The following is a 21856-nucleotide window of genomic DNA, read 5'->3' on the forward strand; positions in this document are numbered from 1 at the left end:
AAAAGAAGTGTAAGTACTTTTTGAGCTTGCCAAAATAGGCTCACACCAGGTCTTAGCTTTAGTTTTAGCATTGATGGTTCAGGCGAAATCTAATGGACTTCAATGAGAACATTAAAACTAAAGTCATGTCTTGCAAACACACACTGAGTACATCTAAACAAATGAATAGTCTTGTTAACCTCAATGACAAAAATTGGACTGCTTGTCTATTTTTAATTTCTCCTGAGCAGTTTTCTTGTAGGTTTATGATATTAGCTGGTGTTCATTTAAATAAATGTATAGTCTAATAGTCATTTGATTTTGTAAAAAAAAATTTTAAAAAATTAAAGAAAGTGGAGCTGAGGAACAAATCTAAATCACATCCTCAACTGCATTCCTTGAATCTTCCTTAGGTTTTGCAATGCTGCATCATCTAAGCAAAAGTAGAATGCAACTCGTTATTTTGAAGTTAAGTGAGGTTCAGGTTCTATTCCTTGCCCTTGGCTGTCCGGTGTATCCTCTTCATCATTGTCCATGTGGATAGTAACCACATACAAGCTGTGCTGGTTTAAAGGTAAACCAGCAGGGGAAATGAACTCAAAAGAGAGATTATAAATCAGAATAACAATTTAATAAAATAATACAATAAGTACAATTTTACAGACAAACAAGTGGTTTTAACCCACAAAACCCAAATATATAACCCAGCACCTTGGGGCATGAACAGAGTGGTGTTCTTTGGGCCCCCTGAGTCCAAAGTAAAAGGAGAGGGGAAAACCTGTTGGTGAGAGTGCTGTTGCAGTCTGGTCAAGAGTGGTGGTTGCAATCTGGTCAAAAGTGGTGGTTGCAGTCCAGTTGAGGGTGGTGGTCTCTGTCTGGTTGAGAGCAGTGAGCTGCAGTCTTCCTCTGGATCCTATGAGTGGTAAAAAGGTTCCAAAACTCCAAGTTTATATATTCTCCAGTTCAGGCAGGAATGCTCAGTCCTTCCCTCAGAGCGGGGAATTCCATAAAAGGGTATGAGGAAGGGAACATCTTCCTATCTCACAGGCCTCTACTGCTAACAATTTCTGGGAAATGGCATGGAAGGCTATAGAATACACAGTTTTGGGTTACACCCATACCATGATGAACTGGTCTCAGCTGTCCTAACTAGGACACAAGCGAAGTTAGATCTGGATTCTGCAAAGGAACATCAGTTACATCTGCTTGGAGTTTACTTGAAGTGTTCATCACCTGCTCACACTAGTGATGTTTGGACCCATCATCAGACAGAGGCATTAGGAATGCTGGATTCAAGATACTGCATCTTTTCAAGTTACATTATCTGCCATTAGCAGGATCCATTCATACCTGTGTGCACTTTGTGGCACTATGCTTGAGTTGTATACTGTTTCAAAAGTATTCCCATCTCACAGGACATAAACTGTTACAGGGTATCTTGGAATAAGGGAGTGATTTCTTTCTAATATTGTCGCAGCTGCTGCCACTGATTTAGCACAGACTGATGCTCCTGCTGCAATCAGATCTAGTTGTATGGAGTAGTATGCAACCAGACCCTGGTAAGGTCCTAATTTCAATGTTATCGTTCCACTGGCTATTGGTTTTTGTTCATACACACATAAATGGAAGGGCTTTGTATGATCCATGAGCCCAAGACAGAGAGCTGATGCCAAAGCTCTTTCTATCCCTTTAAAAACTCTCTGCTACTTGCTACGATCAATGGGAAACTAAAATGCTTCAACAGTCTTTGCCAGGAATATGTCTCAAACTTTCTACATTATCCTTCAGCAAAGCAAGTGCTGTACAGTTACAGGCAGTCAAGCAATGCTATGAGCTTTGCTTGCACTAATACAAAGGGAGTTTTTATCTATGAACAGCTACAGGATAAAGTTAAGTATGGCATTTCAAGACTAATCCTTGAGTTGCAGAGTACTCCCTGGTGAGGGCTAAGCAATTTTCACTTCTATCTTAACAGCCTTTGAGGATACTAATCAAGGACTTTTCTCTCATTTCTTCTCTCAAACTGAATTTGTATTGAAATCCATGGAAGCCCTGCGTGTGATGACCCTTCATAACTGACTACTGTTTGCAGTGAAACCAGCTGCATCTGCAGATTGAATGCATTTAAAATAAGCCTTCATCTTAGTAATAAAGGGTAAAAACATAGTTGACTAGACCCATTTGCTAAAACTGCATTTTATTATCAGACTTAAGAGGTTTATAATAAACATATTTAAATAGTGGCTGGCTTTGGTGCTATTGATTTCTGCAGTGTATTCTAAACTGTAACTTTCCTTATTCCTTTCCTTCATTATTAAAGTTAGAATTGCTTTCTGGCTTGGATAAAATCCCATGTAAGAAATGAGATATGCAGATTAGACCATTATCAGTGCTATTACTGTATGATTTTCATTTGGATAGTAACCTTCACTGGGAGACTTCACAGCACATTACAAATGCTGCCAAAAGTACCTTCTGGCGTTTCCTGGAGAGCATTACCAGTGCATCACCCCTCATGGGATGACTGTCTAAAACAACTTAGAATAGCCTAGAAGAAGTGTAACTGGAGCCAAGGACTCCTGTTTTTCTCTGGGAAGAAAATTCACAACCAAAGAATAAGGCAGTCTTCATGGATTTGCTAACCCTTTCAAAAACTTATGTTACATGAACTGGAGAGTGGTAAGCCTATTTGACAGCCCAATCCAAGCAAGCTGAATCCTACTTTTATTGTTTTCTGTATAACAGATAGGCCACATTAAGACCAGCAGGAAGCTGTATTGGAGACACCTCCCAGAGGTGTCAAATCAAATTTCTTTCACATTTGAATAGGGAAAGCAGATTTTTCAGCATACTCTGCAGCTGATATGAACTTCTTTTAATCCAACCTAATTATGGTTTTGGCACTGATGCTGCCATTGTAACCCCCAGGTATTTCTTTTACTATAACAACCTTGAAAGCTGGGGGCAACACTTCTGGCAACTACAGAAAACATATCGCAGTTTGTCAGCCAGGCTCTTTAAGACCTGTAAGATGAAAGGCAATCAAAAGCAACATCTAAGCCAGCAATGCCCTTGTAGCCAGGAGGGCCAACCGTGTCCTGGGGGCATCAGGCAAAGCATCGCCAGCTGGTTGAGGGAGGGGATTGTCCCGCTCTGCTCTGCACTGGTGAAGCCTCACCTTGAATATTGTGTGCAGTTTTGGGCACAACAATGTAAGAAAGATATTAAGCTCTCAGAGAGCATTCAATGGAGGGCCATGAGGATGGTGAAGGGCCTTGAGGGGAAACCGTATGAGGAGAGGCTGAGGTCACTTGGTCTGTTCAGCTGGAGGAGACTGAGGGGAGCCCTCATTGCAGTCACAACTTCCTCATGAGGGGAAGCAGAGGGATAGACACTGATCTCTTCTCTGTGGTGACCAATGACCAGAGGGAATGGCCTGAAGTTGTGTCAGGGGAGGTTTAGGTTGGATATTAGAAAAATGTTCTACATGCAGAGGGTGGCTGGATGCTGGAACAGGGAAGTGGTCATAGGACCAAGCCTAGGAGAGTTCAAGAAGTGTTTGGATGATACTCTCAAGCACATGACTCTTGGGGATGGTACAGTGCAGGGCTAGGAATTGAACTTGATGATCCTTGTGCGTCTCTTCCAACTCAACATATTCTGTCATTCTGTGATCTGTGAATTTAAGTATGTCCTTTAAGAGATATCTTCTGCTTTTTTCCTGCTTCTGAGATATCAGGATAGAAAAACATTATTTAAACAGATTGAGACCATAAGACAGTACCTGGTTTCCCAAAGAAGAGATGTGTTCCTTTAGTCCCAAGCCATGACTGAATCTCTGGAGCTACCAAAAGCCCTTTGTGAGAGTGTTTGTGTTATGTACAGTCAATGTTCTCATATCTCAACGTCCTTACATGAGCCACATGAAACTCAGGGTTTAGGAACAGTGCTGGCAATTAAGCACCACAGTCAATCCAGAGAATGAATGTGATATCCCTGATATCCTGACACCTCTGGTGAAGTGCTCCTCAAAGCAAGATGCCTCATAGCGTCAACATGCTCAGAACTGTCAGCACCAAAATATTTCAAATGACTATATGCTCCTTTACCCTCAAGAGATCTCACTGCAATTTTTATCAAATTGAAAGCCATTGTGGCTACTGTTCATTTGGTCAACAGCAGATTTGGCACTGTACTCAGGACTAGGGTTCCCTCTCCAGGGCATAACATGGAGCTTACACACAACTAGAGAGTTTCCTCAGATAGGATGCTACTGAGACACATTTCAACTGTCTGGGCAAGCTCTGCGACATGGCAGTTATAAAAGGAAAAGCTGCTTGGCTAAAAGGCTATGTGGCAGTGAACAAAAATAGTCTCTATCAAAGTGGGGGGAAAAAGTGTAACAGAATAGCAAAGAAGCACACCAAATGCATCCACACTCCAAGTATTTACCCAGTGCAAGAGTGGATGTGGTGGCAATGAGGACTGATTCATTCTCTGCCCCAGCAGCAAGCGAGGGATGGACCTGACAAACTGTACTGTGAGTCACGCAGAAGATGTTGTTACCCAGGAATCAGTGATCTTGAACAGGCCATGTTTGCTCTATCAGGCCTTACACTTTATGCCAGAGAAGCCCATTTGTTATTAACGTAATCTGTAATTTTTTTACATAATCTCTGTGAAAGGCAATGTGTATGTGGATCAAGGAGTGGAATGTATGGATCCTGTCCAGGAGACTATTGTATACGGAGGAGTCAGAGACCCACATTTCAGCTGACCTGAGCAGGTGCAGGGCTGTGCTGCACTGTGCTGTGTTGCACGTCCAGCGTGGCCTTCAAGCCTGTGTTATGATGCACAAGTCCCTTGGACAAACTCATCCAGCATGTTTTAACTGAGGAGCCTGCAGACAGCTCCCACTCACCACTGGCAATTACATCATCTCCCTGGCCTTGCCTGTATCGGAAGTCCTGCACCAATTCTCATACAAACATCCCTTATGAACAGAGTTTTCTTATAAAAAAATTCAGTAGTAGCTACAACAACCAAAAAAGGAGGAACCTCTTTCCACATATGGGATCAGTGCAGCATGCCATGGGGAAATACATCTGGGGTCCTGAATGCAGAATTCCCACTATCTGAAGGGACACAAGTCTTATTTGCTATCTACATTCCTCTTGCTGTTGTATCAGCTATTTTATTAAGACATCTGCTGCTGAGACATTCTTACCGAGACTCAGAAGGCCCCCACACTGCCTCTTTCTGCCACCTTGCCCCCCCACTCCCTGGTACAGAATGCAGTCAGACACCCCATTCTCACCCTCCACTATTGGAAAAATACTTGGCTGTGTAACTTTTTCACTGAGTCAAACTTAATGTGAGGGGGGTAACCACAGTAAAATTCTCACAACAAATGCCCTGTATTCCCTGCATGTGAAGATCTCAAAACCATAAAGACATTCATGTCCATCAGAAGTCTTTTTGTTTATGTTTCCAAGTAAAACTAGAATGGCAAAAAATGACCTGGTTTATAGTACAGGCTCTCTCCTCTCCATTCAGCTTTTATTTCTCTAGCCTGACTGAATAATGATGATCTCCTAACTATTCAAATATATAGCCATCAATATTTTTTTATAAAACACCATCAGAAATTTCTAAACAGATTTAAGATTTAGTGAATTCACAGACTAACTCAACGGGTTCTGGGTCTACCTATCACTTAGGTTACCAAGCAGCATAGCACAGGCCCAAGCCACTTCAGACAGCAGTGTATGTCCTACTATGCCTCAAGAACTAAACAGAGAATATGAGGCCCAAAGTATCTCAAAATATGTCAATAACAAACCAGCCTGTCAATAGAGAGATGTTCTTAGATGAAACAGAGATCATGAAATAGGAAGGAGACTGGACACTGCCTTTGGATTCATGTCATTGCCTGTGGTCACCTAGAGATGGACTGAAATACACCCCCGTGAAAGGTCCTATGGGTTCTTTTAACTGATCTTCAGATACTGCAGCTTCAGCAGCAATGAGCTGTGAGAGCCCATCTTGGGCAGAGGGTACTGAGTCAAAAGCCACCTCGCAAATACTTGTATGTGCTGTTTGCAAAGAGTTGCCAATGAGAGACCATGGATAAAGAAAGCAGTCTGCATGACCCATGGGGTGTGATTGATTTTCACTTTTTGTGTACGCATGTAGGCAGCTGAAGAGAATATAGTTTTGATCTCTGAGTCACTTCTGGACTTTTTGTGGCTCTTGAAGTTTCAGGGCATGGTTTTCCACCAATTCAATGAAGGCAGGGGTAGGACTCTTTAGATGCCATAAACTGCCTATGGTTTTAGTTGGTGAAGCTGAAAACAATATATCCCTTATCTTTTTAAATGAATAAAAGTATTAGATGGACTTGCCTACATTTACTTTTGTTTCCTATTTGTCAGCATTCCACTACTTTCAGCTCAAACCAACTCAGGGTAGAAAACCTTGAGGTAGAGAATTATCTAACCCTTTTCAAACAAATTCCTTTCAAAATAATTGTGATTTTCTCTGAAGATATTCTTACTGATAGCCATTCTTATGTTAAATGTGCCTTGTAGAAGTTGCCTATTATTTTGATGTTCAAGAAGTGATGTTTTGCATTAAAATAACTATTAATTGAGAATACAGCCTCTTTTGTCACTGCCACACGGTTACCTCTTGGTAACATAGCAGTTACCAAAATACATCTGAACTAAGCTTAAACTCTTCTTCTCTCTTTGAGAAAGTGTAGACTTGGGGATCTTTTCCAACCTAATTGATTCTCTGATAACATGCATTTATTTTTGGTGTCCAGGGTCTTCCTGATGTCCCTGCAGCTTGATCGATGACTGCCAGTCAAAGCACTTAGGAAGCTGAAGGTACTCACTCTGCGGTAATTTTGAAGGTGATAAAAATTTGTTTTCTTTCCTATTTAGGGGAATGAATTCCCTTATCTTTTTCGACGCAAGTTAAACGCTCCTCCACCCCCCGCCGCTTCCCTCGCTCCGCCGCGCCTGCGCTGCCCGCCACGCAGGCGGCCTGGGCGCGGGGGGCGGCCGCTTCCTGCCGGGCTGGCGGCGGGCTGAGCGGTTGCCTGCAGCGGTGCCTGGGAGCGGTGCCTGGGAGCGCGTGCCTGGGAGGTCCTGGAGCGGTGCCTGGGAGCGGTGCGGGGCGTGCAGCGACGCGGGCCGGGCTGGAGCGAGTTCAAGCGAGCAGAGGTGAGGGGCCGGAGCGCGGGGCGGCGGAGGCGGCTGTTGCTGCCGGTCCGGGCCCCATAGAGGGCGGAGGGGGAGGGCGCGGAGCAAGGGCCGGAGCTCCGCCGCCCCTGCATGGGCGCGGGGACCGAGCAGCTGCGTCAGGCCAGCAGCGGAGTAAAGGCAGCTACCGCTGCTGCCCTGTGTGAGCCGGTGTTATTTGTTTTAATTTGGCTTGGTTTTAATTTAAAGCTGGTGGTTTTGAGGCTCCATGAAGTGCCGTGTACGTCGCACGGGAGTGGGGAGGGGAGGGGCGGGTGTTGGCAGGTGTGCTCACTGCGCTGGTTTGGTAGGAACACCATTTCAAATCGAAAGTCCTTAAAAATGAGCCAAAGGCAATATATGTCTGGGAAATGTGGTCTCAGTGCTCCCTGCGATCGTATTCTGTTGTGTAGCTTAGCTTACCTTGACGTAATTACTTTGGGTGAACTGGTATGGAGCAGATCTGAAGGTGTAATACCATAACAGCCCTTCTCTGGTTCAGTTGCATTAGCAGTGCTTGTCCTTCTTATCATCAGGATGGTTTATTAGATTTGCATGGCAAGGTTTTGATAGAGAGGAGGCTGTAGGAGTGGTTTTTGTGAGAAGCTGCCAGAAGCTTCCCCTGTATCCAACAGAGCCACTGCCAGTCAGCTCCAGGACGGACCTACCTCTGAGCCTGCCAGTGATGGTGACAGCACCTCTGGGATAATGTGTTTAAGAAGGAGAAAAACTGCTGCATAACAGCAGGCCGAGGAGAGAAGTGAGAATATGCACCAAGGTACAGAAGGAGGGGAAGAGGTGCTCCAGGTGCTGGAGCAGAGATTCCGTATGCAGCCCATGGTGAAGACCATGGTAAAGTAGGTTGTGTGTCTTGCAGCCCATAGAGGTCTGTGATGAAGCAGGTATCCACCTGCAGTCAATAGAGTAGCCCATGCTGGAGCAGTTGGATACCCAAAGGAGGCTGAGACCTCATGGTGAGGAGCCTGCACTGGAGCAAGCTCATGGCAGGTTTTGTGATTCCATGGAGACAAAAACCCACATTGGAGTAGGTTTTCTGGCAAGACTAGGGACCCCTTGGGGGACCCATGCTGGGGCAGTTTGTTCCTGAAGGACAGTACCCTGTGGAAGGTACTGCTTCAGCAGCTTATGAAGAACTGCAGACTTGTGGGAGGGATCCCATGCTGGATCTGGGGAAGAGTGCGACTATCACCTCATTTCCTGACACCCTACTCCATTCAGGGCAAAGAAGTAGAGAAGTTATTAGTGAGTGAAGTTGACCCAGGAGGAAGGGAGGGGTAGGGGTAATGTGTTTCTAGATTTGTTCTTATTTCTTATCATTCTACTCAGACTTCATTTGTTAAAATTAATTTCCTTGACTTGAGTCTGTTTTGCCTATGATGGTAATTTCTGAGGGATATTCCTGTCCTTTTCACCACACACAAGCCTTTCATCATAGTTTTTCCCCTTTTCCAGTTGAGAAGGGAGGGTGATAAAGCAGCTTGGTAGGCACCTTGCAGTAAACCAAGCTCAACTCTCGACAGATGCTTATCATTCACATTGATTATGTTGGGAAAACAAGCCAGGCTTCCTTTCCCTTTCCAATACCTTGTATTTTCTTTCTTTATCCTGTGTGCATGTGTTCAGTGATTTCTGTGGGGTGAATGTTTTTTGCCTGTGTGATTGATCGTGTATCATATCCTTGAGTCAGATGGGACCCGCAATCATTAAGGTTGGAAAAGACCTCAAAGACGATCAAGTCCAACTTTTGACCAAACACCACTATGTCAACTAAACAGTAGCCCAAAGTGCCACACCCAGTCATTTCTTCAGGGATGGTGACTCCACCACTTCCATCCTTGTTGGTTTTCAAGACTTCTCTGGATTTGGCATAGAGCAAGATGATCTAATTAGATCAGTTTTGATGAGAGGATTAGACTAGAAGATCTCCGGAGATCTTTGTTCCTAAACTGTCTGATTCAGTGATTCTTATTAGGAATAATAAGCACGGTAATAGATTTACCAAGGAAAAATTATTCCTGACCAACCTGATTGCCTTTAATAAATGATAATTGGATTTGCAGGCAAAGGTAGGTGTCATTTACCTCCATTTGAACAAGGCTTTCAGCACTGTCTTTCACCCTGTTCGTGTGTCAAAGACAGGATATATGTCTGCCCTAGGCATGGACAAGAGGAACAGAGTGATGGAACCCTCAGGAATTTCAACAATGACAGATGCTGTGTCTTGGCCCAGCCCTTACAGTATGGATTGGGGATGGGCTGTGTGAGGAGCAATTCTGCAGAGATGGCCATGGGCCCTGGCAGGCATTGCCCTGGCCTGTGTGCCCCAGGCTGTTGCCCCAGAGCTCTGTTAGGGTGGGGTGGAGGTATGTTTACAGTAAACTGAAATATCTGAATATTTTCTGTGGCCATCAGTTTCACTGGTGTGCAACAGAGTCCTGATTTCTCTTCAGTTTAAAGTCTTGTGTGCTTATGGGTACCTGCATATTCTAACTCACAGAGAAAGTTTTCATGTCAACTGTTACAGCCCCTAACTACAATTACCATTTGCAGTCTCCCAGGTGAGTGTTTTGTTTGTTTCGCTTCTGGTTTTGCATGAAATGATGGAAAAATTGTGGATAATTTTGCATTTTAAATCATATTTTAGAGACAGTGGACACTCCACTTGAGCTGTCCCATTTTCAAGTCAATGAGATGTTTTTAAAATGCTTTCAGAGTACATACATGCTGTGCCATATGGAATATGGCAGTATATTTGCTGCATCTTTAAGAAATGTCCATCACCCATTCTTTGTGCAAGATCAGTGAGTATTCAGCCTTTATTGGGTTTAAGCCCAAAAGGCAAAGTGATACGGTAGACTTTGGAGGGGGAAGAAAATGGTTTAGTGCTTGCATCTGTTTTTAAGTACAACATAAATCTTGTAATTTTTTTTTCTGGGAAATAGCATGCTGTCTTTCCTAGTCCTAAGTATATTTTTTTGATCTCTCTTGCAGGGTGAAATTTAGTGTCATATGACAGAGCCAAAATGCTGGATGACATCAAGAAGCGATTTGAATTTCCTAATGCAGTTGTTCAGTCACAGGTAATTTTTTAAAAGCATTAAACAAATGAAGTTGTCTATGGAAGCATTTGTTCCAATGCCTGTTGCCTAACTGTGAAATGTAATAAGGGAGACTTCTGGGGCGTGTCTTCTTTTTCTTTTTTTTGTTTGCTCTGGAGTCAGAAACCCAGGGTATTCTTAAGCTGCAAACAAATACTAATTGCCTTCTCTGTGTAATCCAAACATTGGACATAATTTCTCATCACTATAAAGTCTCTTCAGGAAAATCAGAAACTTTCCGTGTCTGGATGTTTGAGTAGGACCAAATGGTTTTTGGTGACCCTGTGATCTCAAGAGAAGCCAGAAATTACAGGATACCACGTGTGGGGCTGAAGTACTTGGCAACACTTTATAGAACTGTCTTTAGGACTGATTTGTTTTCTTCCTGTGTGATGAGAACTGATGAACTACTCCAGTCTTGTCACTCATCAAAGAATAACTGTATACAGCTCAAAAGACCAGCCCCTTTATCATCAGATCCATCTGTTGGCTCCTGAGCATGTTCACCTGAAATTCTCATGTGTAAAAAGTGTTTATCATAATATTTTTAATGGACAGGAAGGAATAATAGAATTAATAGACTTTGGTCAAAAAATACACCTTTCTTGCTTTGGCCATCTCTCATTTCAGTGTTAAAAACCTATCTCTTCATCTGTAAGTTCATTGCTAACTTCCCTGTTTTCTTCTTCCTGTTCGAATTCAGGATTAAATATGTAGTCATTCAACTGGTGGATTAAGTTGATATGGATGCAACCTGGTGCCTCTGTTGCCTTTTCATTTCAGCTCAGTTTGCATTGGTTTAGCAACAGTAAAGTTTGAAGGGAGATCAGAAGTCCCTTTGTCATCAACTTGGCATTTAGGAGAGAAAATCATGTCCCTGAAAGCTGGAGTTCATCTAAGGTCTACCAAAGTGTCTCATACTGCAGATGAGTTTACGTCATTACTAGCCTTGATGGGTAGGGCTCAGCATCTTGGAAGCAGTTAATTTTTCTTCAGTGCTGAAGAATGTCCCTGTGGTACACTTCTATTGCTGAAATGTCTTGGCTCATCACTACAGCTGTACATGATTAAGGTCTGCTGATGCTGTCCAACTGCTTTGGTTGATTTTGTCCTCTGCTTTGGTTGTTTTGATAGTTTCCACTTGTATTCTGTGACCCCTGAAAACCATGGTGTAATCTTCAAACTATCATCAGGTCAGGATTTAACTTCACGACAGATGTGTTTCTGGGACCAACCAGGACATCTGTTCTGCAGAGCATGTAATCTACACATGATCAGAAAAGTGAGAAACTTGAGCATAGATAGGCTAATCTGCATTTTTACTTTCCTGTATGGCTAGGTCACTGCAAAAGCCAGTTTCTATTGATAAGCCCATTTTCATGTGTAATGAAAGTGTTTTAAGGATGTGGGTGTGAATTAGTTTCTGAAGTTCCTTATAAACATGAAAAAGAAAAAAAATAATATAAGATTCACTTGGTAAGTGCCCTAAAAGAGATCTAATCTGCCTGGAGAACACGTTGTTGCTCTTGCAGTGGGATAGCTGCAGAGAAACAGAGGTAAGTGTCTGACTTGGTCCCATTTTCTCATTTTGATTTCTCAAGGGTAAGATTTTCAAATAATAACCTGTCTTTTTAAATAAAGTATGCTAGAGTACATATCCACGCCTATGAAAAGCACAATCTTTGTAGCCTACAAATGTTCAAAGTGCCGTCTTTCCCAGAAATATGAGCCCTTATCTCAGAGTGCTGTTGTTTGTCATGACAGGCTAGCAACTAGTACTTAAATGAGGTGGAAGTAAATAATGAAAGGAGAAGGAACCTGAAAATATTTAAAATAATTTGTTCCTGTCTTTTTATACACTAACAAAAAAGAAATGTTAGGTTTTTTTTTTTCTTGCTGACCTAGTTTTTTACCAAAAATAATGATCTGTCCTTACCAGAGAAGAGTAGATGCAGCAGCTGTTCTGGGCAGATTGATAGACTGAAACATTTTTGTGCTCTTACTATGAAAACATGTCTTTTTCTGTCTCTCGCAGAAAGGTTTTTTTGTGTAGCAGTGTCAATAATTTCTGAAATAAGGCAGACTAAAGCACTAGAGATAAGTCAGAAGACAAAAGACTGGGTTCAAACAACCTGATGCCTTTGAGGGTATTTCAGTTCACATTTAGATTTTTAAATGCAGTTTGAGGAAATCAGACATTCCTTGTATTAAAATAGAATGAGGAACTTAATCTTCAATCTCAAATGAAGAAATTTATGCTGTTATTTAGAAATGAAGCATTTTTTTCTGGATGACGTTGAAAACTTAAAACTTGTTCATGATCTCTGCCACTGAATAGGTTAATGAGGAATAATGTTAACTCAAATGCCTTGTTTAAAGGAAATTAACCTTTTCTGGCAGGAGCTGTGCTATTGGATATGCAGAATGCTTAAGGTATGATAGTATGTTTATGATCAGTGTTTAGCAAAACTTGTGATACAAAACTTTGGACAAGTTGCTTAGATTTGCTGTGTTCTGCTTCCTCTCTTGATTCTGTTTCCCTATGTAGTAAAGGATGTAGTAATTACCAGTGCTGTTAAGTACATGGGGATCTGTACAGCAGGGGGGCTATAAATGTTTATTAAAGTTGATGCATTAAAATACATGCAATTCCTAAGTACCTATGTACCTGTTCAAAGAGACCTTTGGATCTGTGTGGAGCCCTATGGAGGTTTGTTTCTTTTCTGCCTCAAGACAACAGTATTATGGAGATTTTTAACCCTAAAATATATTTCAGCTTCCATACCAGTAAGATTTCAAATCATAATAAAATGATCACAGGCAAGAGCATTGTAAATTCTTCTTAATGGAGAATTTAAAAATCGTGCACGTGGTTTTTATTTATTTTTATTTCATTTTATTTTATTTCTTTTCACGCATCTGCATGTGGTTTTTATTTCTTTTTCTCTCTTAGGCAGTAGGACATTTGATTGCTGCAATACTGAAAGAAAAAGTTTCTTCGGAGAAGATCAGACAGGCTTCTGCCCAGGTCTGTGTCATTCTTTCACTTGCGTCTCCTCTCTCATCCATATATTCCTATTCTACGTGCTTTGTCTACATTTTCATGTTCTCCATTGTGTAATTTTAACACACTTCCAGAAGTTAAATAAGGTAGTCATCAATGTGTATCTGGGTGTATGGGTAGAAACAATAAATCTCTGGGATCAGAAGAGCAGTTTTACTTCCATTAGAAGTCTTAATGGCAGAAGTCTTAATTCTGCAGAATATTAAGATCTAACTATGTTCAGTTTAAGAGAGCTTAATTTAGTTATGTTTCTGCAAGTGAAGTACCATATGGTGAGACATTGTCAGTTGAGGTGGAAATTCATTTACATCACTATAAAAATTTCAAAAATATGGCATTTCACATATCTGCGTTGGTGTTACATTTCATGTTAGCTAAGCAGAGCTTGTATTTCTTTGAGAACATTATGTAGAGGTGTACTTTGCATTTTAAATGAGTCAAGCTCACTTAAGTGAATGCCTTGTTAACTGAGAGGCATGTGGAATTCTGGCATTTCTGCTTCTCTGTTTTTCCTCCCCAAAAGCTTACTTATCCAGAAATTAATAGAAAATTATTTGTAGATTTTTCATCCCAATCTGATTCCTTAGCCCCCACGAAGTAGCAAACCCAGACCTGAAAAGTGTTGAATTTTGGTGTGAGGGAATGTTGGAGGTGTGTAGTTTATCTAACAGAAGCTCTTCCACTGTCCTGATTGTTATCACGTTCCCCAGTTACTTTCTGTTTTGAGCTACAAGCTGATTCTTCCCCTTCCGCTGCCCCATGAAAGTACTGAACTGAAATACAGCAACACCTTCTAAAGTGCTAAGAAGTAGGAGATTGCAGTGGTTAGACGTTGCAGGCTCCCTTTTTTACTCAAGGGCATTTTGCTGTTTTCAATTGTTTTAAAACCTTCCCTGCTCTCCATTTGGAAGTCACAAAGTTAGCAAACTAGTCTGTGAATACAAATTTACTGTGGAAACAAGCAGTAGTTTTGATGGATACTGCCAAATCTTTGTGCTTACTAGCAAATGGAGAGAACTTCACACGTTGAGTAAAGTCGACTTATCTTTGGATAGCCCTTTGTACGCCTTCCTTTAGCTGTCTGCACTACACCTTGCTGTAGACATAACTTGTCATACCAGTTCCTGAGTTGCTTCCAATTGCATCCTGATTTTTTAAATCAGGAAACTGATGATAGCCTGCCTGTGGATGCCCCATCCCTGGAAGTGTTCAAGGTCAGGTTGGATGGGGCCCTGAGCAACCTGATAGTGAGTGGCATCTCTACCCATCACAGAAGGGTTGGAACTAGATGATCTTTAAGGTCCTTTTCAACCCAAACCATTCTATGATTCTACCTACATAGGCACAGCTGAATAATTCATCTACCTTGCCTTTTTCTCAGAGACAGTGAGTCCTACACTCTACTGTGGGAGTAGAAAAGTGGAAACTGTCCTGGGAAAGACCTTTCTTAGGAATAGAATCTGTATCCCAGCTTCCTCTCTTGTGCTCTCTAAGGCTTCAGGAGCAGCTGTTGAGCTGTTTTTTATTTAAAAGTGCATTTGAGATGAATTAAAGCCTTCTTATTGCCTTTGTCCCATGCTTTTGCCCTCAGACCCCTGCTCTGAACCTGCTTTGGGAGAAGTGTTGCAGTGAGAATGTTGCCTTGCGAACAGCCTGCTCTGAGGGGTTGGTGGCGCTTGTTGCAGAGAAACATGCTGAGCTCAACTACGTTCTTCATGGAGCTCTCAACCTAATTCCCTCAGCAAGGTAGTATTTGATTGTCTGATTTTGTGTCCTTTTGGCAGCTGGTTATCAGTCATCACTTTTCCCTTGTAAATACAGGGGAAGAGGAAAGATTCTGTAAGTGTCAGTATCTTCAAATAAACTGTGGCATTAAGGACTGGTATTGCCCTATCACTCTACTGAAGCACGTTGCTTTCATCTTGGTTATGTGACAGTGTGGCTCTGACATAAGAACTCAGAGTATCCTATGGGTATAAGCTGAAATTGTTAGCAGATCATACTAGTGCTCTAAACTTTGAACTGGGAGCCTCAGAAGTCAATGCATTGCCTAGTTTTGTTGCCTTTGTCACTGGGAAGGGGAAAAAAATGGCAGGAACTTCCATTATGTGGGAGGGTGTTTTGGTTTAAACCCAGCTGGCAATCAAGCCCCTTTCAGCAGATCGCTCACCCCCCCACCAGTGGGATCGGGGAGAGGATTGGAATGGTAAAATCCAGAGAAACTCGGTGGGTTGAGATACAGATGGTTTAATAGGGAAAGCAAAAGCTGTGAATTAATTCACTGCTTCCCATGGCCAGGCAAGTGTTCAGCCATCTCCAGGAGAGCAAGGCCCCATCATGTGCAGTAGTTTCTTGGGAAGACAAACACCCTCACTCCAAACTTACCCCTCTTCCTCCTCCTTCCCCCGATTTTATATACTGAACATGATGCCATATAGTCTCATTTATGGTCAGTTGGGTCTGTCCTGGCTATGTCTCCTCCCAGCTTCCCAACTTCCTTGCCAGTGTGGCAGTACAAAAAGCAGAAAAGGCCTTGGCTCTGTGTAAGCCCTGCTCAGCAGTAACAGAAACATTATCCTTATTATCAGTCTATATTATCTATATTGTGTTCATCACAAATCCAAAACATAGCCCCATAACAGCTCCTACCCCAGCCAAAACCAGAACGGGGAGAAATAACTTCCTAACCAGTCTGTCAAATTAAAATTGGTCAAATAAAGTCACCCTAAGAATTTGTGTTGGGATTAGGAATGCTGTGGTTTGTTTCCTTGTCTGCTGAGGAAGAAATCACTTTACCTAACACTACAGCTACTTCCTCCTACAAAATTCTGCAAATGTAGTGCTTACATCTCACAGTGGTGTTTTAAGCTGCAAATGCCATTGTGGGGGGAAAAGACACTGTGCATAACATTTAGAAATGGGAAGTCAAATGATGATCAGGAAGATGTGTCCATTTAAATCTACCAACTGTGTCAAATTGCTTTTTGCTAGCCAACTGAATTTCTGCACCAAGCTGTCTGATTCTCTTGCTAGACTGCTAGAGTTTTTTTAGCCAAGCCAGCTATTTAGTGCTATATCTGTCATATATTATGCTGGTGTATTCAGCATAGTGGTTGGAAGAACCATGCTATTCAAGACATATTCTTCACCCCTTCTCACCTTCACATAATCAGTTTTAGCCAAAAGTTTCTCATATTCAGTCTGAGCCAAGGTGAGCTTAAGTTTGAGTAAACCAGTGAAACACTAAAAAAATATTTCTTACCTTATGACTTGCTTGTTGACAGCTAGAATTTTACTGTGATGATGCTGATTCTATGTGTGTTTACAGTTGGTGTCTATGGATCCCTAGAAAAGGTTTTGTAAATGTATTTTTATAATATGGATAATTTCTGCAATCCACTGTCCTCCAAATGACAAAACTTTACTAGTTTGGTTTGGAGGAGTCTGCATTGTTAATAAAGAGGTAAAAGTACCTGTGCTAAGACTGTGAGAACCGTAGTCCTGTAGGGTAAGATGGAGTAAAAGTTTGATTAGCAGTGGCTTGCAGACTAGGAAATGTGAAATTCCTGTTCAGCTTGTTGCCGTGGGATTTATGGTGCTTCAAAAAAATCTCCGGAGCAGTTAATTAGGGGTGAGATAAGGAAAGGGTTTATTATGTCAAGGCAAAAGATGTTACACGGTGCGCACCCCTGTGCCCCAGATGTTACATTTTATAATACCATCCATCCAATCCCAGATGTGTCCACCCTGTGACCTTTACTCTGGTCCGCCCCGGGTCCACCCCCTGAAACCATGGGTCTGGGGTGTATTTTGGGACCACCTACTTCATCACCTTCACCATCATCAGAGCACAAAGGGTACATAGTCACCCAGTTCTTGACTTCATTTTGTTGTTCAGGCCCTGATATGGCTGTTCTCTAAACAGTCTAGGCCTTGCCTTGACAAAAGAGTAAACATTTCTACTGGATTCGGGGGTAGGAGTGATATAGGGAGCATAGAATGGGGTGAGAGGGTTAAGGAATGTGTAAACAAGGGTGCTACAGGGAAAGGGATGTAAGGGATACTGCTTTTAGAGTCTACTTATAAAACTTACAAGACTTAAAAATATTAGGAAAATAAAAACCATTAGGGGCTTAAGGCATCAAGCTGAAGGTTTGTTACGGTAGCAGCATTTGTAAGGAGATGAAATGTTAATGCAGCTTTTTACTTGTCTTAGTTAGGACAGCTGAGGCCAGTTCATCACTGGACGGGTGTAACCCAAAACTGTGTATTCTATAGCCTTCCATGCCATTTCCCAGAAACTGTTATCAGTGAACCATTTACACCCTCTGCCCACAGCAGCCTGACTCCTCAGGCTATAAACTAGGTGCCTCAAATCGGGAGGCCTGGAGACACGCCATCTATAACGCAGCTGTCTCCTTTGAGAACACACGCAGGATCACTCTCAAGGAGAAAAGGCAGCGCAGAAAGAACCGTGTATTGCAGAATACACCATTTAAGGAGTCTTTCTGCTGTGCCTTATGTAATCGGATATGTCTGTCACGTATTGGCCTCATAAGCCACCAGCGTGCCTGTAACAAATGTGGATAGAGCCTTCCCAAATCTTCGTTCGCGAAGACTAGCCATGATGAAGAGGCCTGCGAGATAGGAGTTGCTTTTGTCCTCACACCCATTAAGGAATCCCCACCCTGAGGGAGGTACTGAGCATTCCTACCTGAACTGGAGGATATATAGTCTTGGAGTCTTGGGACCTTTTTTAACCACTCGTGGGATCCAGAGGAAGACTGCAGATCACCGATCTCAACCAGACTGCAGACCACTACTCTCCACGGGACTGCAACCACCACTTTTCAACCAGACTGCAACCATCACTCTCGACTGGACTGCAACAGCACTCTCACCAACAGGTTTTCCCCTCTCCTTTTACTTTGGACTCAGGGGGCCCAAAGAACACCACTCTGTTCATGCCCCAAGGTGCTGGGTTATATATTTGGGTTTTGTGGGTTAAAACCACTTGTTTGTCTGTAAAATTGTACTTACTGTATTATTTTATTAAATTGTTATTCTGACTTATAATCTCTCTTTTGAGTTGAGTTCATTTCCCCTGCTGGTTTACCTTTAAACCAGCACATTACTTCAGGAAATAAAAAGTGTAAAGTGGGATATTTAGGATTGAGTTAACCTAAAAAACAAAATCAGAGTTATGTGTTGAAGGGACTTGGATCTGCCCCATTTCTACAGCATTCTTTGATTTTTTAAAAATTTTAATGTATGAAATCAACACACAACTAATTACTATAGTAAATGCCAGCAAATTATCCAGGAACCTTTAATGTATTTTTTGCTTCTTTCCCACCGCCGCCTTCTCCTTCCCCAAGCTGCTACAATTCAAACTGCATCCACTATGGATTGCAAAGGGTTTATGTTGCCTAACCACAGAAGTCTATGGGTTTAAGAATGTCTGTAGCCTCAACAGCTGATTAAACTGACAATTTCAGGTTGGTTCTTTTCAGTAGTGATACTTTTTTTATTATCTTGGCTTAGAATTGTAGCCTGCTGTTTGTCATCCTATTCCCTGCCATATTTTCATGTAAGATTGCTCTGTGGCTTTGCGCTGCTGTGTGCACAGTGTCTCTAAAGTAAAATAAATATGGAATTAGCAGCCAGTGGCAGCTAACAGAAAGGCATTTGCAACCGCTGAGCACTTTCAGTGCTGAATGGAGTTCGATGTATGTTTTATTGGAAAGACTACTGGTGTTCTTGCTCCTCTTCCTTCTGTTACAATGAATTTAGCAGTGGCTTAGAGTACCTGCTGGATTATATTTTTCAAGTGTATCAAATTATGCACACTAGGAGGCACATATTGCTTTGTCAGAGAGGAACATCTCATGCTTATTTCAGGTGACTTGTTTTGTGGTTCACACTACCTGCTCAGTACACAAATAGGAACCTATTCTTACCTCTGTGGTACATCACTGTACTATGACTGGCTCTTAGATGCAGTGTTAGTTTCCTCTGATGCCCTAAGAGTTTAAACTCCATAAAACATTGTATTTATGTGTGTATTTGTGTGGTTTTGCATATAGAGGAAATATATTTACATGTGTAAATAGATACATGTGCATTATTACATCTTCTTAAGATTGGTTTGCAACATTCTATGTAGATGATGATGAGAAAACTCTGTGGCCTGTGTTCAGTAGTGAATGAGGATAAATAATCGAGTCAGTCTTCTAAACCACCTGTCAAACAATTTGTTATTGTAATCCCAAGAATTTCTATCTGTATATATGTTCTCAGAATGTTTTTATCACCTGTAGAAGGTGGGGGAAGTCCTTGCAATACATTGTGCCACTGTATTGCATGTGTTCAGGAGATAAGCTTAAAGCCTGAAGCAACCATTCTCTCCCCACTTCCTGCCTGGGAATTAGGATCAGCAATACAGGAGTTTCAGAACAAGAAAGACAGTTTTCTTACTGTTTTATGGTTCATTTTTCTCCCCTTGCTGCATAGTTATCCAGTTGAAGTATGCTTGCAAATTCCCATTTAACTGGCTCTTTCTAGCAATGGAAAATCTAAAAGGTTGTTCTCTCCCTGCCCTCCAAAAATATCCTTCCTCCTCTGTGTTTTACATTGACTACCCTGGGATTTAGAAGGCTGCAGCATACCTTCCTGTTTTTTGCTTTGAAGCAGTGTTCTGTCAAACCTAATGTTTTCTTGCATTGTCAGATTTCATCATTTTGAGAGCCAGGTGTCACAACAGCCAGTCATTTTAAAGATTAAAGGCACATCTTAAAACTGGTCCACTTCTGGAAGAAAGAGAGAAAACAGAAGGATGTTCTATCAGTTTTGATCAGGGTCAGTGTTTTCCAGCACTGCCGGTAAAAGTGTGAAAGGCACAGAAGAGAGAATATAGTACTTTGCCTGTATCTAGAATATTAAACTAAGCATTTCTTGGTGGGGAGATCCACTGTGGGACTTTCTAGGTGTGCCATACCAGCTTACAGGAAAGAGTTTGTCTGCAGGTGGTGACAAAAAAGTAGTAAAAGGTTTGACAGTTAAAAGTGGTATTTGCCTGTGTGTTCCCATTTTCTTTTACGAATGATGGGAGAGTGTCTAAGTTATGTTTCTACAATGATGAAATCCTTTACCTTTGCAATTTTTGAATCTTCAGTAAAGTGTTTGTAAATATTAAGTTAGACTATTTCTTTGTGATTAGATGTTGTTGCCACACAGTGTTGTGTTGACGTTGATCTATGTTGATATTGTGTTATGTGAGCTCCTGTCTTTTGACAGTGTTCATGTGAAGCTTCCTGTTCTTTTATAGAAATTGCTTAAATCTGTTCAGAATTTTTCGCATAGCTTTAAAACCTAAATGTTTGTATATCTATTCATAATTTTGGAAGACGTTTATGGAACATACTGCACTCTAGGCCAGACAGTTACTATTACTGTATCTCAGTTTGCTAATGTGTTAAATTAGGATGATGGTTTGTTTGTCCTGTGAGAAGGTTGTAAATTGTCTGTAATTTCTTTTTCCATCTCACCTGCAGTTTTCCTTTCACTAGTGGAGAAGTGGAATTACAGATAAAATAGATTTCTCAGACTTTTTTCCTGATAGGAAGGGAAGAAAGGAAAACAGTAAAAAAGAAAAAAAAACCAAAGCCCAGCACCAAATTCTGTTTTTCCTCCCTTATCTTGTTCTTTGAGATAAACGTAACTTTTTGTCAGGTAATGATCTATTATAGTTGTGTATTTTAATAGCTCTTCCTTTTCATTATGTAAATAAATCGAGGAGTAATTGTGTTTTATTAACATGACTAGTAAGCTATCTAATAAATTTTTAGGTGATGATGATGCAATTGTATAGCATGTTCTGGGTGAAAAGTCGAAGAACCAATCATGACTTTTTTTTTCCTCTGCTTCTACGTTTTCACCTTGTGAAAGTGTGTTTCATTATAGAATCCAGGTTATTTTCTTGAGAAAGGGATTGGGCTGGTTCTGGCATGGTCTTGTTGGAAGAGTATGGAAAGCACTTAATTATGAAGAGGAGAGCAAAAGTTTGGAAGTTGTCTTTGTAAGCTCAACCAAGCTCTAATAAACTCTAGACTTCTTTTTACTGCATCATCACCACCTTGTGGTGGACTTGGTTAATTTCTTTAGTCTATTTCCAGGAGAATATGGGAAGACCTATCAAAATTCCATTTTGATAGTGATACATGAACTCAAAGTTTCTTTAGATTCCCTGAATGGTAAATTAAGTAACATAGGAGAAGGGAGATAAAATAACTGTATGTATCTGTTTTGTATAGTCCTTTGCTCCTGAGATCAAAAATCAGCACAAACTAGACGTCTCAAGTGTCTTTGAGATGTGATTTCACTTCTGAGACAGTGGCGTTGTTGAAATTTGTGTACCATGCTTGCTTGATGTTTACCTGTATGCTTGC

General features: G+C 41.4%; 1 protein-coding gene across 3 annotated transcripts in view; it reads left to right on the forward strand.

Annotated features, from left to right (window-relative positions):
* Positions 1–6871: 6871 nt before the first annotated feature.
* The window catches only part of FOCAD (focadhesin), a 97599-nt gene continuing 82614 nt past the window's right edge, over positions 6872–21856 (forward strand). The window contains exons 1-4 of one of the 3 annotated variants that reach the window (XM_018080970.2): positions 6872–6895; positions 10239–10327; positions 13299–13373; positions 15001–15155. In XM_018080970.2, coding sequence (XP_017936459.2) covers positions 10271–10327; positions 13299–13373; positions 15001–15155 — 287 coding nt within the window. In that variant the 5' untranslated portion in view covers positions 6872–6895; positions 10239–10270. Of the gene's footprint in view, positions 6896–9786; positions 9806–9911; positions 10328–13298; positions 13374–15000; positions 15156–21856 lie in introns of those variants that run through there. The other 2 variants (XM_018080971.2, XM_029962904.1) reach the window with 2 other exon arrangements.

Source organism: Manacus vitellinus, unplaced genomic scaffold, assembly GCF_001715985.3.
Source record: "Manacus vitellinus isolate BGI_N305 unplaced genomic scaffold, ASM171598v3 scaffold_50_pilon, whole genome shotgun sequence".
Taxonomy (NCBI): domain Eukaryota; kingdom Metazoa; phylum Chordata; class Aves; order Passeriformes; family Pipridae; genus Manacus; species Manacus vitellinus.